Source organism: Onychomys torridus, chromosome 5 (genome assembly GCF_903995425.1).
Source record: "Onychomys torridus chromosome 5, mOncTor1.1, whole genome shotgun sequence".
NCBI lineage: Eukaryota > Metazoa > Chordata > Mammalia > Rodentia > Cricetidae > Onychomys > Onychomys torridus.
This window is the reverse complement of record NC_050447.1, coordinates 129,019,376-129,041,248: the sequence shown is the minus strand read 5'-3', so window position 1 is coordinate 129,041,248 and position 21,873 is coordinate 129,019,376. Positions and strand designations below refer to the sequence as shown.

The 21,873-nt window shown below is 50.2% G+C and overlaps 1 protein-coding gene across 4 annotated transcripts in view; it reads left to right on the top strand.

The window, feature by feature from the left end:
* The window catches only part of LOC118584240 (core histone macro-H2A.1), a 65,911-nt gene extending 44,088 nt beyond the window's left edge, over positions 1-21,823 (top strand). For 2 of the 4 annotated variants that reach the window (XM_036188348.1, XM_036188347.1), the window contains exons 6-9: positions 6,188-6,278; positions 10,498-10,587; positions 12,518-12,692; positions 21,091-21,823. In XM_036188348.1, the coding sequence (XP_036044241.1) occupies positions 6,188-6,278; positions 10,498-10,587; positions 12,518-12,692; positions 21,091-21,256 (522 nt within the window). In that variant the 3' untranslated portion in view covers positions 21,257-21,823. Of the gene's footprint in view, positions 1-4,537; positions 4,638-6,187; positions 6,279-10,497; positions 10,588-12,517; positions 12,693-21,090 lie in introns of all 4 variants that reach the window. The other 2 variants (XM_036188346.1, XM_036188345.1) reach the window with 1 other exon arrangement.
* The last annotated feature ends 50 nt before the right edge of the window (positions 21,824-21,873 follow it).

The window sequence follows — 21,873 nt, the reverse complement described above, 5'->3', positions numbered from 1 at the left end:
CTCCCCAGACGACGTCCCCAGAATCTCTGCAAACAGAAGCTGAGTAACCTGCATCATCTCAGGTCAGCCTGGGCACCCACATGAGAAATTAGGGTGCTCTATCCTTTCAAGAACCCTCTACCCTGTAGCCCGAGGCATTGTAAATGCAATCCAGGACACGCTCCAAAGCAGCACTTCCAGGCCACTTACTGGCTTTGACTGTCAGGTAGCAGGCTAGTGTGTACTGTTATGGGATGGGAGTCTGTGTCACACAAAGCACACTGGGGCCGGGCTCGGCCATTAGTTTGGGTTTCATAGAAAGTTTCTGAAAGTGTTCTTTAGAAGGATAGTTGTGAAACCCTGCTCTGTGCACCTCATGTCCCATCTGTGACACTGAGAGCCGCACTTGAATACAGCAAGCAGGAGAGAAAGGGGACACTGTGCCACCCCAGCCCTGTGAGCCTGGTTGCTAAGCTGCTCACAGGAGGAACCAGTCCAGGGCTTAGGAGCCTGGGCTCTAATTGTTGTTAATGATGCATTTCACATACTAAAGTCTCAGGAGAATCCCCCTTGTGACTGTGATTTCCGTGTTCACACACATTGTTGAATTTTTTTTCTTTTTTTAAGAAAGCAGTGCTGTGATCCCGAATCCACAAATGTTTTGCCTGTGGCGCCATTGAGACCTGGCTTTTCTTTAGCCCCTTAAGGACCTCATGGTTTATTTCAGACAACAGCAGCAACAAAACCCACTTGCAGTGCATGCATCCCTGTCTCTGTCAGCGGTGGTGTTGGTGCTAGAAGCTGTATTCGAGGCAGCTGGGAATTAGGCTGGTGAGTGTGACTGAGTCAGACTCATGGTAACAGTGCTGGAGGCCCTGGCGGCAGGTCCCGGAATCCCCTTTGACCCTTGCTGCTTCTTCTGAGGGTAGGAAGTTGACAAGAGAGGGAGTTCTCTCTCTCCATCCCTCCATTCAGACTACCGCCTGGCCTCTGAAGTAGAGCAGGGAATGCTGACGGCATCATGCAGCATGGCCCACCCTGGCCTCTGGCACTTTCTGGATGCCCATGTCTTTCTGGAGTACTGCTTGGCCAGATGCCCACCACACAGTGCCCCTAGGCCCAAGGCCCTGGGAAGGTTCAGGCTAGAAACATGGGTGATAAGGGACAGCACAGATGTGAAGACAGTGGCCTGCTGTGGCCTCTGGGAAAGATGTTCTATTGAAGACAACTCCTCCCATTCCCCTTCACAGGAAGTGGGCTCTGAGGGCAGGAAAATAATTGTACTAGATGTAAGTTAGGAAAAGTGAGGCTGGCCCAGGCGTCCCTCTTTGTTGTTGTGAACGACACCAAAGTTTGGCAGTTACAGGGAGGCCCAGCACACCATTCAAAAGATCTGTACTAATCACCCGCATCTTAAAATTGAATTTCCAATCCGAGTTTTAAAGGGATTGTACCATTTCCTTCAGCCAGCTAGGTCAGGTCAGGGTATGGAACAGGCTGCTTGCTTTTCTCCGGCATTGACCAACACTCTCCCAACCTCCTCACGTAGGGGAAGCCAGACGGGCTTCCAGCTGCTGGAGCGCAAGCCTGGCCAAGGGCCCAGTTTCTGAGCCTGCATTTCCGTTAGTCCTACCTTACAGGAGAGGAGATGTTCATTTCACCCCAAGAGTTACATATGACGGTGTTTGATGTTCATTGCTAAATGGGACAGAACCACCCTAGGAGAGGCCTGGGTATAGATGTCAGGGAGAGGTACCACAGGGTTGAGAGCAGGACGGTCAGTCAACAGTGGGGGAAGGGACCTTGCAGTTTCCTAGGCTAAGTCCCTTTGTTCCAGCTGTAGCCAACAGGACACACTCCTGCTCTCTTACTGACAGCAGCCAGTGCTCTGTCTCTGCAGCAGCCACGAGGATGCACAGACGCACTGAAGTTCCCACGCCACGGTGTAAAACCAAGTGTTTAATCTTCACTTTATACAGACACTGAACCACTAATGATCTTTCTCCTTCCTGGGAAACCAGACTATTGGGAATTTTCACAATTTTCTGGCAGTCTGATGTGTAATACAAGTCCCTCTCCTCTGCCATATGATCTGTGGTCACATGCTCTTTGACTGAGAGGAGACCTACCCTGACTGATTTCTTGTTTCAGCCCAGGACGTGGTGGTTCAAGTGTGGATAACTAGACTGTGGGGTCCTTTCGGGACTTATGCACACATAGCCCATATGCACTGTGTTTCAGGGTTTTCTTCTCTTGTCTAGAGTCCTTTTCTCTGTTGATGGTCATCTCACTAATGACCTTTGCCACTGGTTCAGCCTGCCCAAGCCAAGTTGATTACCTGGACTTCTTTACAAAGAGTGAGCCAATTCTTCTTTCCCTACCAGTCTCGGCCACATGCTGCAGACCAGAGGATTTTTAATCTTTTCGTGCTTGTGTATATTCTATAACAGCAGCAGAGTCTTATAGCCCAGTGCCATGGTCTGAACACCCATGCTGTGCCCTGACACATAAGCACAGATGGACAGTCTCAACATTAGCCTCATGCTTAGATGTGAGTGAGACCTGCCCGCCCTCTATTAGCTGGAAATTACCAGCACTAAGCAACAGGCCTCCTAAGGTGCACTGGTCCTTACTTTCAGGAACGCTTTCCATCAGTGATGAGGCCAGAAAGGCCCAGGAATTCTCCAAGGGGCTGAGTTCTGTTTGCAGCTGCTTCCTCCCTTCAGCAAAGGTTTCCCCAGAGAGCCCATTCCCCTGGACAGAAGTGTTGCTCCCAGAACAGTCAAGGGATAGCCACTGATGGTCTCACAATGATGCCTCCTGGCTAGTCAAATCAGAGCCTGTGAAAACAGTTGCTTCTCCACTGAACATAACCCCAGATATAACCATACAATTAGAAAAGAAAGTTTCAAGGGTTAAACCTACATGACTTTTCAACATATCTTCCAGTAGATACTTAGATGTGTGCGCCTTCATGCCACACTGAGCAAAGGATTCCTTTCCCATTTTATCCTTTACCAACTTGCCTTTTCACGGTGTGGTTTGTTTGTTTGGTGGTGGCATGGAATATTGGCTTAGTTTGTTTTCATGAGTAGCATTTCCTTGGAATCTGTGCCCACCCTACCTTCCTCCCATTAAGAAGGAGCAGCCAGGGCCTATAGGGTTCAGTGCATCAGCCACCAGGACCAAGAGCCCCTAAAAGGCAACTCGATAAGGAACCCTGATGGCTTCCTCTGCTGCTTTAGGGATGCGACTAGCCCCCAAATCACCATACAGTGCCAAAAGAGAAAGCCCCAGTGTAGAAACTGGGCCCTCCTTCTGTCTTTGTGTCTTTCTGTGGCCGAACAACCACATTCATTTCTACCATTGCTTTCTCCCAGAGGACTTTTAGGCTTTGAGAATCTAGCAGCTTTTAAGGATCAGAAATTTGGAGGTATATTTCTCTTGCATTATAGTTTACCGACATTTTTTTCTTTAAAACAAAATATTTGGCCCCAGAAGTTGAACACCTTGGGGCTCAGTAGCCAGGAGCCACCCTGGCTTGTACCCCACCTATACCCTCCATAGTGAACTTTAGGACAGGGCTTCAGTCCTGCTGCCCCTGCAGGCTCAGGCACTCCCGAAGCCTAGGTCTTGGCAGGTCTGTGGGCTGCTGACGCTACAATTGACGTCACTGAAGAAGGAGCAACTTGATGACAAGACAGAGATTGTGGACATGCAAGCTTAGCCACACCTGAACCTACCGAAAAGCAGGAGCAGGGCCAGGACAGCAGAATCCAGCACCTACTGCTCTCAGTTAGTGACCAAGGGTTGTCATGGCAACAGAGCAGCAGTGGGAGAAAGGTCAGTGGCCCTTCAGAAAGACCCAGTTGATGGGGCAGACACAATGCAAGGTATTTGTAAGCCAGCCATCGGCCTCAGTGCAACCTCACCAGTGTGGTGAAATTATTTTTAAAAAGACACATTGTCTTTCTGGAGAACTACTGGGTTTCTTGCCAGGTGTCCCCAGAACTCCAACATTGTGTGACTAATGGGCGCATAAAATTAAATGTCCCCGAGCAACAGACCATTCTTGCTCTTTGCTATTCCTGAGCAAGATGGAAGGAGGGAGGGACAGCCAGCAGCTACAGTGGTGGAGATAGCCTTAAAGACCTATAAACACTTGCAAGACAATGGCACTTTGTGGGCATATACACAGCCAGGTAGGGTCTCTCTGCTGCCTTAGTGCCCAAGGACAGGACCCTCCTCCTCCCACATTGAGCACCCTGGGTCTGGGTCCTCTACAGGAAAGCTGCCAGCTTTTTCCCAGGCCCACGTGGCTTGTGCTTCCCTTTCACCCTAAGCAACATCTGCAGGTTCTGAGTGCCCTGCCTAGCTTGCTTCTAGCACCCTGTGGCACTGGAGTCTTCTGTTTGAAGTAGATCCACATTACCAACGGCTCCTGTTTCTCTCTGTGCCCAGTGCACTGTGAGCATCACCGCCTCACCCATGTCCAGGTTCACTGCTCTGCAACTTGCCGGCTCTCCTGTTATTTCCCACCTCATGCTTTTCTTTTCAGCTGAACCTTATTCACAGTGAAATCAGTAATTTAGCCGGCTTTGAGGTGGAGGCCATAATCAATCCTACCAATGCTGACATTGACCTTAAAGATGACCTAGGTAATTGGGGATGGGGTTTGGCACCACCAGCTGTCAGATGAGAATTTATGGAACCCAGAATTTAGGCTTTTAATTTGATTGCCTAGACTTAAGCATGGTCAAGGCAAATCCCCAATCCTTGATTAGCATTTGGTTGTCGATCTTAAATACTGACTCTAGGCCACTCCAAATGGAGATGGTCTCATGTCTCATCTGTTGTGATTGGCTGCTTCCCCTGGATTGCGAATACATTGCCATCTAAATTCTCTTCCATAATGATCAGACTGGCTGCTGGTTTCTTGGGAGGGATTTTAAAACGTGTTTTTTGGTTTGTTTTTGTTGTTGTTCATTTTCTTTCCTTTTTATTTTATTTTATTTTTAAGCTAAAAAATCTCAGGTAACTACAAAACAATAGTTTCTCCATTTCAGCTTGGCTAGAATGGCATTCAGAGTGTGTGAAGGAAAGCAAGCTAGATTTTCTGTCGTGGAGCTGTCCTTCATTCAGAAGCAAATCTGTCAGCTCTTGTCCTCACTCAGCCTTTGCTCCCCTGCCATGTGCATTCGCTGTGACTGGAGGAGATGACTCAGAAGGGCAGACTGAGTTTGTCCCCATGCACGGAGAGCGGACATTCAGCAGAAGCTGAAAGGTTCCCTCAGATGCCCACCCCCTCTGTGGTTTCACTCATGAGAGGAACTGTCAGCTCAAGGCATGATCAGCACCCTTCTAGGTACAGTCTTGCCAGGGCACACAGGCTTGTGGATGCCTCCGGGGTCAGTGCCCTCCAACACTGACCACAGGCTGTTCTCTGTGCCTTCTGCTCCCAGCTGCAGCTGCTTTTGTCCTAACCTGGCAGGTCTCTCATCAAGGGCCACTCCTACCCGGGTTGGGATTAGTTCTCCGCCTGCTTTAGCCAGATGCCATCTGCAAAACAAAAGAGCAGAAGCTGTAAATGCTAATGGTCTGTCCAAAGTATGCTGGAAGGATTCGCTGGGAAAAGAGAAGAGCCTGGAAAAATACTTCCACCCATTGGGGGGGGGGGACGGACGGACAGGCAACCTTGTACATGGATCTGGGCTGGTTTCTTGCTGTTACTTGAAGGGAGGCAAAAATGGTAAATGCCAGAGGAGAAATCAAAGCCTCCGAGTTGACTGCTACAGAGCAATGGAGAAACTCATTGTTGTGGTTGGCCTGACAGTCCACCTTTTTTCAAAGCAGATGCCATGTTTCTGTAGTCTTCTCAGTGGGGTGCCAGCATTGGACAGGCTTCTGCAGGGTGAAGTGGGGCATCCGTTGTTTTATTTCTTTTAATCTTTGGAAATGATCTCATGTGTGTTTCTCTTTTTTTTGACTTGTCATTCAAATGTTTAATTTAAACATGTCACATTTGATATTCCTCCTCCTGTCCTCACTCCCATCCACATGTGCGCACACTGCGTGGACTGATTGCCCCTTGGGCTCATATGTTGGAATCGACCAGGTAGGCCAGCCCTGCCATTGGGGCATTAGTAAATGTGCCTGTGCGTGGGTCTCGGTCCAACACAGTTGATCTACATTTGTTTACCTGTTATAGTTGCAAGTTGTTCAGGCTGACATTGCCTCGATCGACAGTGATGCTGTCGTTCACCCGACAAACACTGACTTCTACATCGGTGGTGAAGTAGGTAATGCCGAGCTGGGTGCTGCCGAGTGTGTGTGTGCATGGTCAGTCGGCCGCGCAGACAGCTTGATCCTTTGACAGCTACGCAGGCTGCATTCATTTCACACTTCCAGCCGTCCTGACCTTCCTGGGGCCTTCGTCCCTGGGTTGTGAACTGGAGAAATACAGCTGGCCTCCAGCCAGCGCATCACGCAGCTGCCCCCATAGGCACTTCTGGTTTGGAAACTGGCTTGGCAGCAGCGTTTCTTTCCTCACCTCACGAGGTACAGCTTTGTTGGAGACTGGGTTCCCAGAGGTTTCAGTTACAGGCAGGTAGGGCACTCCTGTGCCCTCATCAGAATAGACACGCAAACTCCTGTGCACAGGGCTCTGTGCCCACCCTGCTTTCTTATGTCAGAAGCATGTTTATTCTTATGAATGGCCTCACAGCTCAGACACACAGAGGGGTCACCCTTTCGAGTGTGTTCCCACATGGAGGGTTTCAGATCGGAGGTGGATTTAAGAAGCCGTTCTTGGTTAGCACTTGAGAAGCACTGTGCTAGACACAGAAAGCACTTGAGTCTCCCCTAAGCTGGCAGCTGTTCCTCAGTGTGGCTGAGGAGAGAGCTAGAGGGATACAGATTGACTGTGTGGGGTCAGGACTCGGCTCTGCCCTGAGGGTACGTCGTGAGGAGGCATTCCCTACCCAGGAGAGGAACTTGACACTTAGCTTCAGTCTCTACCAGTTTTAAGACCTGGCCAAGTCATGTAGGTCTCCATGCCTCATTTTCTCTACTTGGTAATGAGGATTATTGTGTGAAGAATAGGAAGAGCACCTTACGTGGTGTCTTGCTCCTGGACTGTGCTTGCTGGTAGCCTCACTGTTATGTGCATCGATGATCTAACAGAGATGTGCAGGGCCTAAGCACTGTTCTGAGTGTGGACCCCAAGCTGCTTCCGAAGATAATGATAACATTCCCAGTCAGCAGCAAGTCCTGTGCTGATGGAGGGTGGGTTGCGGAGTCCTTGGGCACTAGGTACAGAGAGGTTAGGACTGCACTGCCCAGCTTGGCCCGGTGTCTCCAGCACGGTCTGCTCTCACACTTGATTCAGACATTGCAATTTGCACTGATGATTCTCCTGGGAATTTTGGATTTCAGACATGGATGGAAAAGTGAGCAGTTGGCAAGTGTGCCATGCCAGAATGAAACCAGGCTGCAGGCAGTTAAATCCCCTCCTAAGAAGGCAGCTTAAAGAAAGATGTTTCCTTTCTCAACTCAATAAAAACTTGATGGGAAGGAAGTACTTATTTGGAGAAAAGTCAGTAAATGAATGGCACAGGTCTGGTCTTATTAGCTGGGAATGCCTAAAGCCTGCTCATCCTGTCATCCAGGGTATTGGATTCAGTGGGGACTATGAAGACCCCAGGCAGAGTGTCTCACTCAGACCCAAGGGATGGCTGACTCCTGGTCAGCAGAACTGGCCATAGGAGATGAGATAGAAGTTTGGAGACAGGGTTGCAGCCCACAGGGAGTAACATGTAGAGCGAGCTGTGGCCTCCCCATCTGGGACTGGTCTTGTTGGGTAGTGACAGTTTCGACACTCCACCCAACATACACAGAGATTGCTGTCTTCTGTGGCTCGTCAGAAAGCTGAACAAGGTCATGGAACCATCATGTCACAGCTAGGAAAACCTCAGCAGGAGGAAAGACTACCAGATGGGAATCCAGTCTTCCAAAGCCTACCCACCTCTGTTTTCTGCCTAGAGATCCAGTCCAAACTAGTACTGACCTCAGAGACCTTGTACAATCCCAAAACAATAATAATCCAGATTCATGCATGGCCTCAATTGGTTCCAGCTCCCACCTTGATGTGAGAGAAGGGAAGAGAGGAAGACGCTGGGAGGTCATGGCTGCGCTTGGCACTTTGGGTGTGAATTCCTGAGCCCTGAGACTGCTGGAAGACGGGATTCGAGTGCAGGAATGCTTAGCCCTGTGATTAACTTTACCCATCGAAAGTTCTTTCTAACAGTGAAATAGACCACAGGCTGAGCCTGACATTTGTCCAAGCCTAAATTTTTGCTTAGGCTGTTTTGAACACTGATACTTATGCCTGCTTTCTAAGCATGAAATAATGTTCTTGTTCTCCTGGGAGTAACACATGTTTATGCTTGGGGGCAAATCAGCGATTGCTTTATGATTAACCCTGAAGTGGATCCTAAAAACAAGAGCCTCACATTGAGAGTGTTGACAATATGGTTGAAAATGGGCCTGTTTCTTGTTAAAAAGTACACGTGTGTCTACATGAACATGTGCATACATATGTGTGTGTAGGAGTCAAGTCCTGACTGGGTCGATTGCCTGTGACCTAGGGTTCAATTTTTAAGTTTGAGAAATGCATTAAGTGTATTTCCAGCTTGCAGTTGCACTTCTAATTAAAGCAATATTTAATCATAAGTAAAAGTTTTAAAGTAAACACTCTTCCTAAGATAAAACACCTTTAATTATCAGCAGCCTATTTTCTTAGGAAATGTTTTGTATCTTAAAGGGAATCAGTGATTTTCCTAAGTGAAGTACTGACTTTATTTTCCAACTTGCTCAGTCCTCACCTCAGAGGAGACGTGAGGGACTGTGAGCCTTAGACAGTAACAACAGAGTATCCATCCCCTCTTCACACTCGAACTTCACACTTTAACTCAGGTTAAAAGGAAGACTAGACTAATAAACTAATGGGTTTGGACCCCACACTCCTTTTCCTCAGCCACATGGATATTTCAACTGACCCTCTATCGGGGTCTCCCATCTGGGCCGTATTTTTGAGTGGTAGAGTGGGGACATGAAGCCCGTAGTGGTCCCCTGAGACACATGGCACATTCAGTTGCCACTCTGGTGCTGAAGTTTACTATAAACGTGAAAGTCTTTGGAATGACTTTGAGACACATAAAGTTCAGGGTGCTTTCAGGGAGGAAAAGGCAGGAGAGCATTCTGAGCTGTTGAGGACAGACACAGGGTCTCACCACGAGAATCTCAAGCCCTGTCCTGTCTTAGCTGAGGACTCGTAGGCTGTGGACTGTCCACCACTCTCACGCATGCACTTTGGACTTCTGCAGTACAGTGATGGTTCAGTCCCTGCCAGTAGCCCTGGTCTGTTTCACCTGCAACAGTGCTTCCAGACACTTCCTAGGGTTAGTTCACATCCGAGGAACATGCACGTACACAAGACAGGTTTTGTTAAGACAGTTAGTTCTGTTCTGGGCTGGTACTTTCCAGCCCAGATGCACTTAGGCTTTCCAAGATAAATGGTGAATCTTAAGGGGAGTATTTCATCCTCTTCAAGGAAAAGGACTTTAAAAATGCACAAAACTGAGGAACCAGAGCTTAAGGAAGAATGGACTCTGTTCAGGACGAACCTGACAAGCTGCTGTTGCCACAGCTGAGGTTGCTGCTGGCGGCCCACGTGAGCTGTGGAGCCTAAGTTGTCACAGGTGCTGGTCATCGTGGCTCTCACAAGTGTTCTGGTTCAGAAAGGCCTTTTTAAAGTTGGGTCCTAAGCAGCCAAGTCATCCTTTCCCAAGCGTTGTGCAGTACCAGTTCGTCTTTAAGCTCTGCTTCTGATGTTTTCCTCCTTTCCCTCAAGCAATTCTGAATCATTAATGTAATTAAGAAAATATTGTCTGAGACCATTTTTTTCTTTCTTTTTTCGATTTATTTAATTCACATATGTCACCAAAGCTGCAAAACAGGAACTAAGCATGTAGTGCTGACCCAAAGGTGGCCCAATGGGAACACTTTCTCCTTGGCCTCCTCCCAGGAGTCCTGGCTGCTTGATAGGAGGAGCATGCGCTACTGTTTCACAGACCGCCTTATTTGGGGCACAAGCCCCTCAGCGGACCCATTGGAAGTCAGTGCCACCTGGTTTCTCATGCCAATGGAAATCATGTAGGCCAGGCATGTTTGCCAAGTACAGATGCCACCTTCATATCTCTGGTGTCCCCACCTCAGTCACCCCAAGAGAGGGGCAGCAAAAGAAGCCAGAGAGAACTGTAGTGCCTAGTGGCCACTGTCCACGCACAAATCCTTTCTATGGTTTTCACACTCTGACCAGCCAAAGCATAGGTCCTGTTTTGCAGCTTTGTGAAAGTGTAGCTGCTCAGACCACTTAAAGTATGTAATCAAGTGTCCTGTTGAGTGTCTGTGTGCCACAGACAGGGGGTGGTACTCTGACCCTGCCCTGCCCTTGCCTAGGAAACACACTGGAGAAGAAGGGTGGCAAGGAGTTTGTAGAAGCTGTTCTGGAACTTCGGAAAAAGAACGGGCCCTTGGAAGTAGCTGGAGGTAAGGATAAGAGCCCTTTGCTCCTCCAGTGTGACTTGGACAGTTCGAGGGAGGCACCGAGAGTTGAGGGTATATAGTAGTGCCACTGTGTCTACAAGGTGGAAGACCTGAGAGCTTGGCCACTCAGAACGCAGCCTGCGCATAGTCAGCAGCCGAAGGCTCATGGAAACCACCTTCATATTTAAAAATTGTTCAGTAGCTCCTGTCTGGTGTCTCCATCTCAAACGCAAAGGAATTGCAGCAGCCACATTTGACAGATCTGAGAGCTGGGAAAAATGGAGGGTGAGACTGAGCCACCTGCAAGGCTGCTAGTGAGCCATCCTCTTCGGCCAGCTGTGCTTTTAATGGGAAACATAAACACCTATTGCTCATGTGCCATGACCGCCATTCTTGGTTGGAGAGGGAAGAAAAAGGCTGGGGACATCCATGGGGGATGGGGATCTTAGAGCGTTAGCAGGTTTGAAGAACAGGGCTTCCTAGGTCCGTCAAAGGGGAGGGGCACCTACTCTGCATGAAGACAGACACTCCTCCTCCTCATTTCTTACTCTGCAATCCTGGGTGTCCATTTTGTCAAGGCCTTCTGTTTTAAAAGTAAATCTTGACTAAATGTGGACATCATATGTAATGTCTGCAGAAGTCCTCTCAGGAGAGGCAGCCGGCCTCGCCCAGTGATGAGCTGTCACATGCATCCTGGACTAGTGCCATGCTCCTGTAGCAATGAAGTAGGAACTTTGATTGTGCCATGCCTCTTTCGTTGTCCCATAAGGGGCACGATGGGCAGAGCATCAGTGAAAAGCTCCTGTAGGCAGCCCCACCTCAGGCCAGCCTTGAACAAGGTGGACACAGACGAAGGTGACTACAGCCGTTCCTCCTGTACTCCCATTGCAGGCCCACCAGTGACTCTTGGCCCTTGATAGGGTCTGATGGGAGGCAACCTGGCACAGCCAGGGCTATGACTGTGGTCTTGATTCTAAGCTGTTAGGATTTTGTTGTTGTTACCCAAGCTGGTCTCAAACTTGGACTCAAGTGATGTTTTTATCCCTCCTTTCAAGTGCTGGGATTATACCTGGCTTAGGAAAGTGTCAGGAGAGCGAAACCTACCCCTGCCCAGTTTAGTGCCAACTTCAAATGCTCCTAACCATAGGACTCATGGCAGCACTTTAGCCCAGAGCACGTACACCTAGTGAGCACAGCCCTACAACTGTTAATGGCGCCACGAGACCCTGCAGAGTGGCCTTAATGGTGCCCCTGGGACAGTGCTGATGATTCAACAAAACAGGTTTTGACACTCAAGCAAACGAACTCAAGTGTCTTCCTGGAGCAGCTCCTGAAGTGCGCTGGCTCCAGCTCTACCCCAGGAGACAGGCAGGCTGTTTACAGCTCATGCATGTGCAAAACCTTGAGGCTGTGCCCTTAGATGTCACAAAGGGGAGGAGACAGTCATGGAGATGTGTGTCTGGAAACTGGCCCCTCCTTGAGAAAGGGAAGAGTTGCATCCTAAAGAGCCAGTGTTGTTCTGTCATTGGGGCCAGGATCAAGTCACACAACCAGGCTGCTGCTTCTTCAAAGCCTCCAACCCCAGGCTGTGTGACCCGTGTGTAGGAGGTTAGAGGACCGACACAGTTACTCACTGACATGCCGCGGAACTGATGAGTAAAGCTCACACCTTGCTTCTGAGGTGGAGGGACTCCCTGACATTCCTCTGCAGCACCTGTAATGAGTCAGGTGCCACTGTCCGAGTGGGGAGGTGCCTGAGGAGGGTTCCCAGCTCGGGCTGGGATTCCCAGCTCGGGCTGGTGTTCCCAGGACTTGTAGAATGGAAGTGGCTGCAGTCTTCCTGGGACACAGGCCCGCAGAGGCAGCGAGGGGATCACTAGAGCAGGTGTGGCTTTGGCCTCTTGTGACATGTGCTTCTTCTTGTCCCTTTCAGCTGCTGTTAGTGCAGGCCATGGCCTGCCTGCCAAGTTTGTGATTCACTGTAATAGTCCAGTCTGGGGTGCAGACAAGTGTGAAGAACTTCTGGAAAAGACAGTGAAAAACTGCTTGGCCCTAGCTGACGACAGGAAGCTGAAATCCATCGCCTTCCCCTCCATTGGCAGTGGCAGGTATGGGCACAGGAGTGCAACCCTGTCAGTCATGGTGTTTTCTGCCATCACGGCTCCTGAGCATAGAGCTGTCACCTGAGGCAAGGTCTGCTGAGGCTGCCTTCAGGCCTTGCTTCCTCCTGAAGCACAGTCAAAAGAATGCCAAGGTAAACAGTGGTGTGCTGGCGCTAGAGAGTCTGCTTGGCTGTTATAGCACTTCCTGCTCTTGCAGGGTACCAGTTCCCAGCATCCACCTGCAGTGGCTTACAGCTGCCTGTAACTCAAGCTTCAGAGTAACCTGCTTTTGGCCTCTGCAGGCCCCTATATGCAGGCAGCATATACAGATATACATACACATACATTTTAAAAAATCATTAAAAATGTGGTGTGCTGATGAAACTTAGAAAGATCTAAAACTAAGACTCTAGTGGATTCAATCAGGAGTGGGAATGTGGGGGGGTGGCAGGTGAGGGGGGGGCGGGGGAGGAGCTCTCCAGCAGAAACCTGTAACTATATGATAGTTCAGCTTTGGATGCCATACAGACTTTTGGGCAAAGCCCTTTCTTAGTAAATGTTCTGCTGTTGCAAAGACACACCTTGATCATGGCAACTCATAAAGGAAACATTTCATTGGGGCTGGCTTACACTTCAGAGGTTCAGTCCTTGTGATCATTGTAGGAAGCATGGTGGCATACAGGCAGACAAGGTGCTGGAGAGGTAGCTGAGAGTTCTACATCTGACTAAACAGGCAGCAGGAAGAGAGAGCGCAGCACTGGGCCTGGCCTGAGCATGCATCTGAAACCTCAAAGCCCATCCCCAGTGACACACCTCCTCTAACAAGGCCACACCTAATAGTGCCATTCTTTATGAGCCTGTGGGGGCCATTTTCAAACTTCCACCTTCCACTCCCTGGCCCCCAGAGGCTTGTAACCATATCATAATGCAGAAATGCATTTAGTTCAACTTCAAAAGTCCATGTAGTCTTTCAGTCTCAACCCTGTTTAAAAGTCCAAAGTCTCTTCTGAGCCTCATGGCAATCTCTTAACTGTAATCCTCTGTAAAATCAAAATCAAAAAGCAGGTCACATACTTTTGACATGTAACGGCACAGGATATACATTACCATCCCAGGGGAGGAAAGGGACCATAGTGAGGAAATACTAAACCATTGCAAAACCAAAAACCAGCAGGGCACACTCCAAACTCTGCATCTCCGTGTCTGATGTCAAATCGCTCTTCGGATCTCCAGCTCGTTTTAGCCTTCTTTCCACAACACACTTCTTTCTCTTGGGCTGGTTCTACTCCCTGTTAGCCGCTGTCCTGGACAGGTATCCTACAACTCTGACATCTCCAACACACTGGGGTCTCTAAAGGCAGTCCAGGCTTCACCTTTACAGCTTCACACAATGGCCTCTCTAGGCCTCCGTTCATGGATACCCCTGACACATGCCTGGCCTCTTAGCTGTGGGAAGAGGCAGATACAAGGTGGGGCTGAATGAAAATATTAAAAGACAAGCAGTTGGGGCTAGGCCCTGCCCCAGCTCCTGCTCATCATGTACCCCAGGTGAACTTATGAGTCCCACTCTCAAAACCAGAGGACCAGTACTGGGACAGTCCAGGCCTTCTGCAGCTGAGTGCAGAGGTCGGACTAAGCTATACACCGCTCCTCAACTGAAGTCAAGTCTTGGCTCCACCATGCACCAGCTAACTAATGGCATAGAAACAAACCCTCACTCTGAAAAGTAGGCATAGAAAGTCTCAAGACTCCACTTGAGGAGAGGGGCAGGGCTGCCTCAGAACCTCAGACATTGAATCCTCTCTGCTACCAGCTTAGGAAGGCACTTCAGAGGCTCTAGCTGCCGGGAGCTGAGACCTCACGAAGCCCCAGCTGGGTCTGTACTGGCCAGTAGTGTGTCCGGATGGAAGCCCATCCCAGTTTGAGGCTCCTGTCCCTCCTCTACCCGAGGCAGGATGGGATAAGGTCAGTGACTGGCGGGGCCCTACATTGTGCCATCCTTCCAGGCAGCCTCTGCCCTGCAGGTTAAACGCAGCTCTTGCTAAACATTCCCTTCCACCCTCACAAGAACTGTGGAGGGCAGAGGGCCCTGCTCCCCTTTTTGGGTAGCACTGAGATCGATCTCACACCTTAAACTCCACCATGGTCAGTCTCTGGCTGTTGCTGACCCTGTTTCTCTGGAGCCTTTGGTGCTCCCACTGTGATAGCAGACGGAGCCCGTCCCAGCCATCCCTCCCAGGCCAGGAGCTGTGGCAGATTCTCTGTCTCCCCAGCCTACAGTGTTGACCGAGGTCCCTCAGTTCTCAGTGTTGTCCACACAGGTAGTCTTTCTTGGACCTCTGGATGAAGGACCAAAACTAGGCACCTACAGTGTAGATGAGCTTGGAGGACCCCTGAGCAGAAGAGAATGAAAACTCACACCTGTGTCTGCAGCATGCTCACACCTGCCAGCACCTTCTGCAGGTGCCACGCCAAAGAGGAGCTCAGCCCAACAGGGCTGGAAGTCCCTGGGAAGTGCGGTGGGTGGCTGGGTCCCTTGACTGCACATTTCCACCCCAATTTCTGTCGACACCATACGTAGATGTCATTTTAAGTCAGCCCCAGAAAGCTGAGTGTGATGGCCGGCCTGTAATACCCACTCTTGGAGGACTAGAATGGGAGGGTCGCTGCAGGTTCATGGCCAGCCTGGCTGTAGAGTGAGCCCTACCCTCAGGAACACAAGTGAGCTGAACCTTCCCATGGCCACTCCATTTGCTGTGCAAGTGTCTAGTCACATCACAGAACTTGTCACAGATTTTTTTTTTTTAAGTGTTTCTGGATCAGAGCTTAAACAGCCATACACTATTGCTTCTGCCTCCCATAGAGTATCTGTTCTTTGGCATAATGTTACTGTGCTGTGTGACCTCTGGTAAATGAATCAATCTCTCTGTTCTGGGCCTTCCTTAATAAGCAAGGCCACGGGGTCTACCCTTCTTCACAGATGGCTCTGAGGCTCAGTTAATTAATGCTTCGGACGCGCTTTGATCTTCCCTGATGAAAGGTGCTTCTGAAGAGCAAGGCAATAGCAGCCTTTATTGGAGGTAATAATTTCACGCTCTTTCATATGGCTATTGGGAAATTCTTAATTGAAGCATAAAAGTAATTCTCATAAAAGAACATCTGTTATTACAAACTTATTTACATTTTTCATGGAGTAAAAGTTTTTAAAAATAATCAATGGGAAGCTTTTAAAGGGCGGAATGCCAAGGGCAGCACATGTGCCGGCTTCCCTGGCCACATCTGTCAGGCAGACCTCGGCCACAGCCATCACACAGCTCCCCTTGCTTTCATGGGAAGAATGGGATTATATCAGGCCAGCCAGTAAATCACGGGGGTTAAGAGGGGAAATAAAGTGGCTTGTCTGTGGCATCCAGTGTCTCTGGCATGGAAGTCAAGGTGGGATGCAAACACAGTGAGGTGCTGGGGAGAACTTTTCCCGGAGAGGCTGGTGACAGCCCCCAGAGGTGCTGGCCTGCTCCTGCTGCCTTCTGGGCTTTGGCTGGGGCTAGTGGAGATCCCATTCTTGTAACGCAGGTCTTGGTCACCCCTTGCGCTGTTAGACACCTGGAAGGGACCCCTCTTGGGGCAGCACACTAGTTGGGGGTGGGGCTGCACTACCCCTCCCTTAGGTTTATGAGCATAGAAGGAAAGCTCGTGCCTTTCAAACACCATTTGTGGGTATTCACAGAGCCCCAGGCGCTGTTAGCTGCTTTATCTCTACTGTTAAATCCATGCACAGGTCAAAGAGCGAACTTAGAGGTCAAAGCATGCACCCAAGGTCACACAGCTCATCCTTGGCACAGCTAGAGTTTGTGTCAGCCAGGCTGGACCCCTTGCGTGCCGATGTCTTCTGCATGCCCAGGACCCCTGCCCACATGCCCACTGTGTATAGATTTTTCTGGGACGTGTGGCATACCTCAGTATTGCCTGGGCTGCCAAGGCACAGCAGTGTCCAATACGCAGGCATGGCTTTAGAAAGAAAAACCAGAGCCCACCTTGAAGTTCTCTGGCCTTGCAGGGATTACAAACAAGCTGTTTGGAAGCCTGGGAGGGAGAGGCTAGTCCCCTGCTGGCCTCTAGCTGTGATAAAGGAGCTGCTACCATCCTCTGAACATCTTGGATTACAGTGGTCTTGGCTTCTCTGTAAGAAGTAGCCTGGGGCACCTTCACAGTCAGGCAGCCACTCAAAAGCCACAGAGAATGTGGGAAAATGGTAAAGCCCTGGAGACAGCAGCATGGCACAAGAAACCTAATCCTAGCAGAAATGGTCATGTAGGTAGTGGCCATGTCCCCACATTACCCAGAGCTCCCCACTTCGCCCTCCTCCAAGATACCTGTCTGGTCTCCTCTGTCTTTGAGATGTAGCTGATGGCATATTTTTGGGGGGTCTCCAACTGATCTGCTCCTCACAATGGCCCTTACACCCTTGGAGGTAATGAGGCTTAGTGAGGCTCACAGCAGACTGGGGAGCTGGAACTCACCCCCAGATATGGCCCTTCTGAACCCAGCTTCATATGGACCCAGTTGGGACAAGCATCCCATGTCTGCCTGGCACTAGCCTGGGGAGACTGAGGCCAGATGTGGAGAAAGGGTGCTTCAGACACAGCAGTAGTGACCCAAGGGAGCTCACATGACTCTAGTGTATGCCAGACAAGGCTCAAGATGGGTAAAACGGGTCAGCCCTGCATGAGGAACATGAGGTGCTATGAACACAAGCTACAGGTGAGCTCAGGGAATTCTGGGAGGGGACCACAGGTGGCATCTCCTCATCTTCATCACACCTGAGGAAACCAGTGCCCCATCCTGCTACTCAAGAGCAGTCGAAGCCTGAATCTATCTCCAGAGCAGAAGCTGTGAACCCTCTCAAGTCTGTGCAGCTCGCCTGAGTTAAAGGAGGAGGAAGAGACCTGGCAAGACTTGGAGTGGCCATTCCAATGGGAACTCAGGCAGTACTTGGACCAAGAAGCCCATGCTGTTTGTGCCAACAGCTAGACACAGCCCTCCAGTACAACTGGGCACCATACACTAGTTGGCACCTCTCTGGCAAGCTGAGGCCAGCATTGTCTACAGTGTTTGCAATGACTATGATACCAACAGCAGTCATCCGCTCATAGCTGTCTGAGGGTCTGGGGTAGTCTTTCACCACAGGAACCTTCAGGCTGATCCTGGGAGACCAGTTACCTCTAGTGGGAGCCTGGGCCACACCCTGATGCATAACACATTATCTTGTCCTGCCCTCTGCCTTCATAGGGCTGGGCAAGTCACAGACACAGGGATCATTGTGCAGCCAAGAAGTCTGCAGCTCTCAGCTGCCCTGCCTCTGCCCTGAGGTCAGGGCGTATAGTCAGATCACCTGTGTGCTGTTGGAGGCGCTAGCCAAGGCACTGTGTGGCTACGGCTACCCTCACCTTTTGCAGGGATGGTGTGTGGAATGTCAGCATCTCACACACCCACTTTGTCATCTGTGCTGGCAGCACAGGGGAGGGGCCTGCCTACCTTGCTACTGCTTCCTGCTGTCTGTCCATGGCCTCAGCAGGGCCGCTACTCTAGGGCGTGGCTTCCTAGGACCCACAGGTTCACATGCACCAAGCAGCAGAAGGGTATGCTGGGGTAGGTGCTGCTGGTGTAAACCTCTTCGAGTCCTGCCCTGCTCCCTGCATGTAGAGCATGCTTCCCAAAGAGTGGCCGCAGACCTGAGGGAGGGCAAGCTCCAGATGGAGCCCAGCCAGGAGTACATGAGAATGTGTCCATGATGCCAGAGGCAGCCACAGGTTCAGACATAGGACACAGGAACAGGAAGGGCCCTTCCTATAGCAGTAGTTATATACCCCTTTCAAGGGCCACAGGAGAGAACTAGAAAGCACTTGAGGGTCTGTCGGTAAACACTGAACCATCGAGGAGGGGCCAGCAGTGCACCTAGGAGACTGACCTTGCAATCAGGTAGAGCCTGGGCCTCAGCATCTGTCTGCATCACAGCACTTTCACAGGGTATGCACCAGCTGGAGCTAAGGTTAGAGCTGGAAGCCAAGCACCCAGCTCAGCTGGCTGAGCACACAGGAGGTCAGCTTGTGACCTAGCTAGGGAATTGTTGCAGAGAGTTCCGAGGCCTCCAGCACTGCTCACCTGAGCAGGTATACAGACATAGGCAGGCAGCCTTCACATGCAGAGAACAGCTCCCCCCAGCTCTCAGTTCCCATCCATCCAGGTTATGCCCATGCACTGCGGTCTGCCTGTTCCAGCAAACTGTTCACTGGGCCTGAGTGCGGGCTACAACAGGGACACAGAGAGTCAATCGTGGCCTGCACTGTTGGAACGGGCTCTCCACAACTGAAGGTCAAACTTGCCTCCTCCAGCAGTCCCACCCAGCATGCCCTCTGTGCCCAGCTGACCTTCAGATCTGAGGCAGCCAGCCGCCTTGCGTGCCTCACTGTAGTCCTTATTTCTGTCCTGTCCCTGCCATTCTCTAGCCTAGCTAGACCACCAGGGTCACTCTGGGAGGAAACCAGACTGACTGTCTCTGGAGCTCTGAGCTGTGCTGTGTAGAGGGTCCCTGAGCCCTGTCACACCTCACTATTTCCCAGAGGCTGGGAAGATACCCTGGGGTGACACTTTGCCCTCTGAGAATGAGCTGCATTCCTGAAGTATGTGCGACTGCCCTGGTCTCCTAGGTGATAGCAGGTCACAAGAGAGCTTTTTCCTGTGGCCACGTGACACCTTGAGCACAAACAGCTCTCCAGGTGGTTTGCTGTCAGGGGCACACAGTGCAGGAGGACAGGAGTGCTGCGAACACATCCATCTCAAGTGTGCAGGGCACCCCACCCAGAGAGGACCAGTAGACTGCAGCCAACAGGCATGGACGTGAAAGCTGCTCTAAAATATTAGGTCATTTCCACCAGGTCAGGCCACATACCACCCCTCCACACCACCCCCCATGCACTGTAACTCCCACAGGTGCATATGCAGTATTGACCAGGACAGCCTTAGGTCATTTCCACCAGGTCAGAACGGACACACACACACACACACACACACAACACATACACCCCGTGCACACTGCAACTCCCACAGGTGCATATTGCAGTATTGACCAGGACAGCCTTGGGCACATGTGGACTCATCAGTGCTGAGCTTCCAAGTCCTGAGTTCATAGTCATTTAAGTTCCAAGCTCTGCATGACGTTTTCAGTAGAACCACACGTCAGTGGCAGGATACTGACTTGGAGACTAAAGTGATATCCTGAAGTCAAGAGGCTACTTGGCCCAGAGTTCTGCTCTGCACGATAGTGACTGCCATGCCCTTTGCTATGACATTAGCTGATAGTTTGGAGATGGTCTCTGGACCAACAGCCCTTGGTGCCATGACACCCCATAAGAGTGCCATACAACTGGAAGCCAGAGCTACTCAGAGACCCCCTTGCCATGATGGGCTGACACTGATACTCAGCAGTGGGACTCTAATGCTGGTTCCAGGGACAATGGAAAAAAGAAACAAGCTTATGCACCTCGACCACTTCATGCACATTCAGTTTCCTACTTCTTACTGGCCACCTTCTAGAATGTTCTCTGGGTCATGCCTCCCTGTGAAGATCACATTCTTCCTGTGCCCACGGATGCCTGGCTGTTGCCTGTTATCTTGTGAGTGGATGGTTCTGTCTGGATGATGAGCTACAATAGCCATACTTTTGGTTTGGATGAGTTGCTTGATAAGCATGCAGCCGCCAGCAGGAGTAGAAGACGCAGCCAGCAGTAGAGAGCAAACATCAAAGCAGGCGCTTGTAACACCCAGCAGAAACCTACTCTAGAAGCCTAACAGAGCAAGCAAGTGTAACCAAGGTCATAGCAAGCAGCACAGATACCACAGGAGTCGACAGTGATCTGCTGAGGAGCCCCACCAGAACAGCCTAGCTGTGCTCCCCATTGAGTCCAGAGTTCTGAGCAGTGTCCATGGGTGACCTTCTGATATCTCACTCCCACCACGGGCATTTTTGTAACGGGATAACAGTAACCTCGGGTAGAAATGGTTTGGCTTCTGGTTGCACTCAAGGTCTCTGTGTTTAATGTCACTGGGCTGTTTGCTCTTTCTCCTTACGTCAGTCAGAGCCAGTCTTCCTCAGGACAGGAATTCTAGGGCGACACTTGAGATGACCATGCTCTGAGACGAGGGAGGTCACACACTGGTCAAGAGTTTACTCCCAAGTGCAGCGTGACAGTTCCCTAACCAACGTGTCCCGCAGGGACTTCCTAACACTCCTGCACGAACACCTCAGGGCTCAGCAAACACCATCCCAGAGCGAGGATGCAGGGGAAGCCTGAGGTGGGCTCATTGCGGATGCTCTGAGTGCTGACCACTATCTTCTCGCCTACAGGAATGGGTTCCCGAAGCAGACAGCGGCCCAGCTCATTCTGAAGGCCATCTCCAATTACTTCGTGTCCACTATGTCCTCCTCCATCAAAACCGTGTACTTTGTGCTTTTTGACAGTGAGAGTATAGGCATCTATGTGCAGGAAATGGCCAAGCTGGACGCCAACTAGGCCAGCAACCCCAGAGCCAGCACCGACCCTGTCCCCTGCCTCCAACTGGAAGGAAAATCCCCTTTGCTCTACTGGGAGGTGGGGCTCCTTTCATTTTGTTTCGCTCATCTAGGGAAAATAAGGTTTTGGTTTCCAGTCTGATTGTGTTTGGCTTTCTAAAATGTTCTCTGTTAGCACTGATAGTCGGCATTGTCCTTGTTAAGCACTGCGTTCCAGACCAGTCTGACTTAGTTAACCTGGGGGATTTTATAGTTTTACTTTCATGAATCCTGATCAACACAGCGGTGGGGAGGACGGCCCTTCTCCTGCGTCACAGCAGCAGGCAGCCCTGTTTGTAACGTGTGTTGTGGTGCTTTACTGTATACCCAGTGGCGTTCTTTTTACTATCATTTTTTTCCCCTCAAGAAAAATCATAAAATTTGCAACAGACCTAACTTTTGTTTACTTTTTGTCTTAATGATAGATTTGAAAATGAAAACTGTTAAAAACAGAATTGAATCTGTTGTCCTTAATTATATTTGAAATTTGAAATTTGTGTGAATTGATTTAGTAAAATGTTAAACTGTTGTGACTGGCATGCTTTACATTACTGTGCCTGTGAGCCCCAGGGCAGTCTC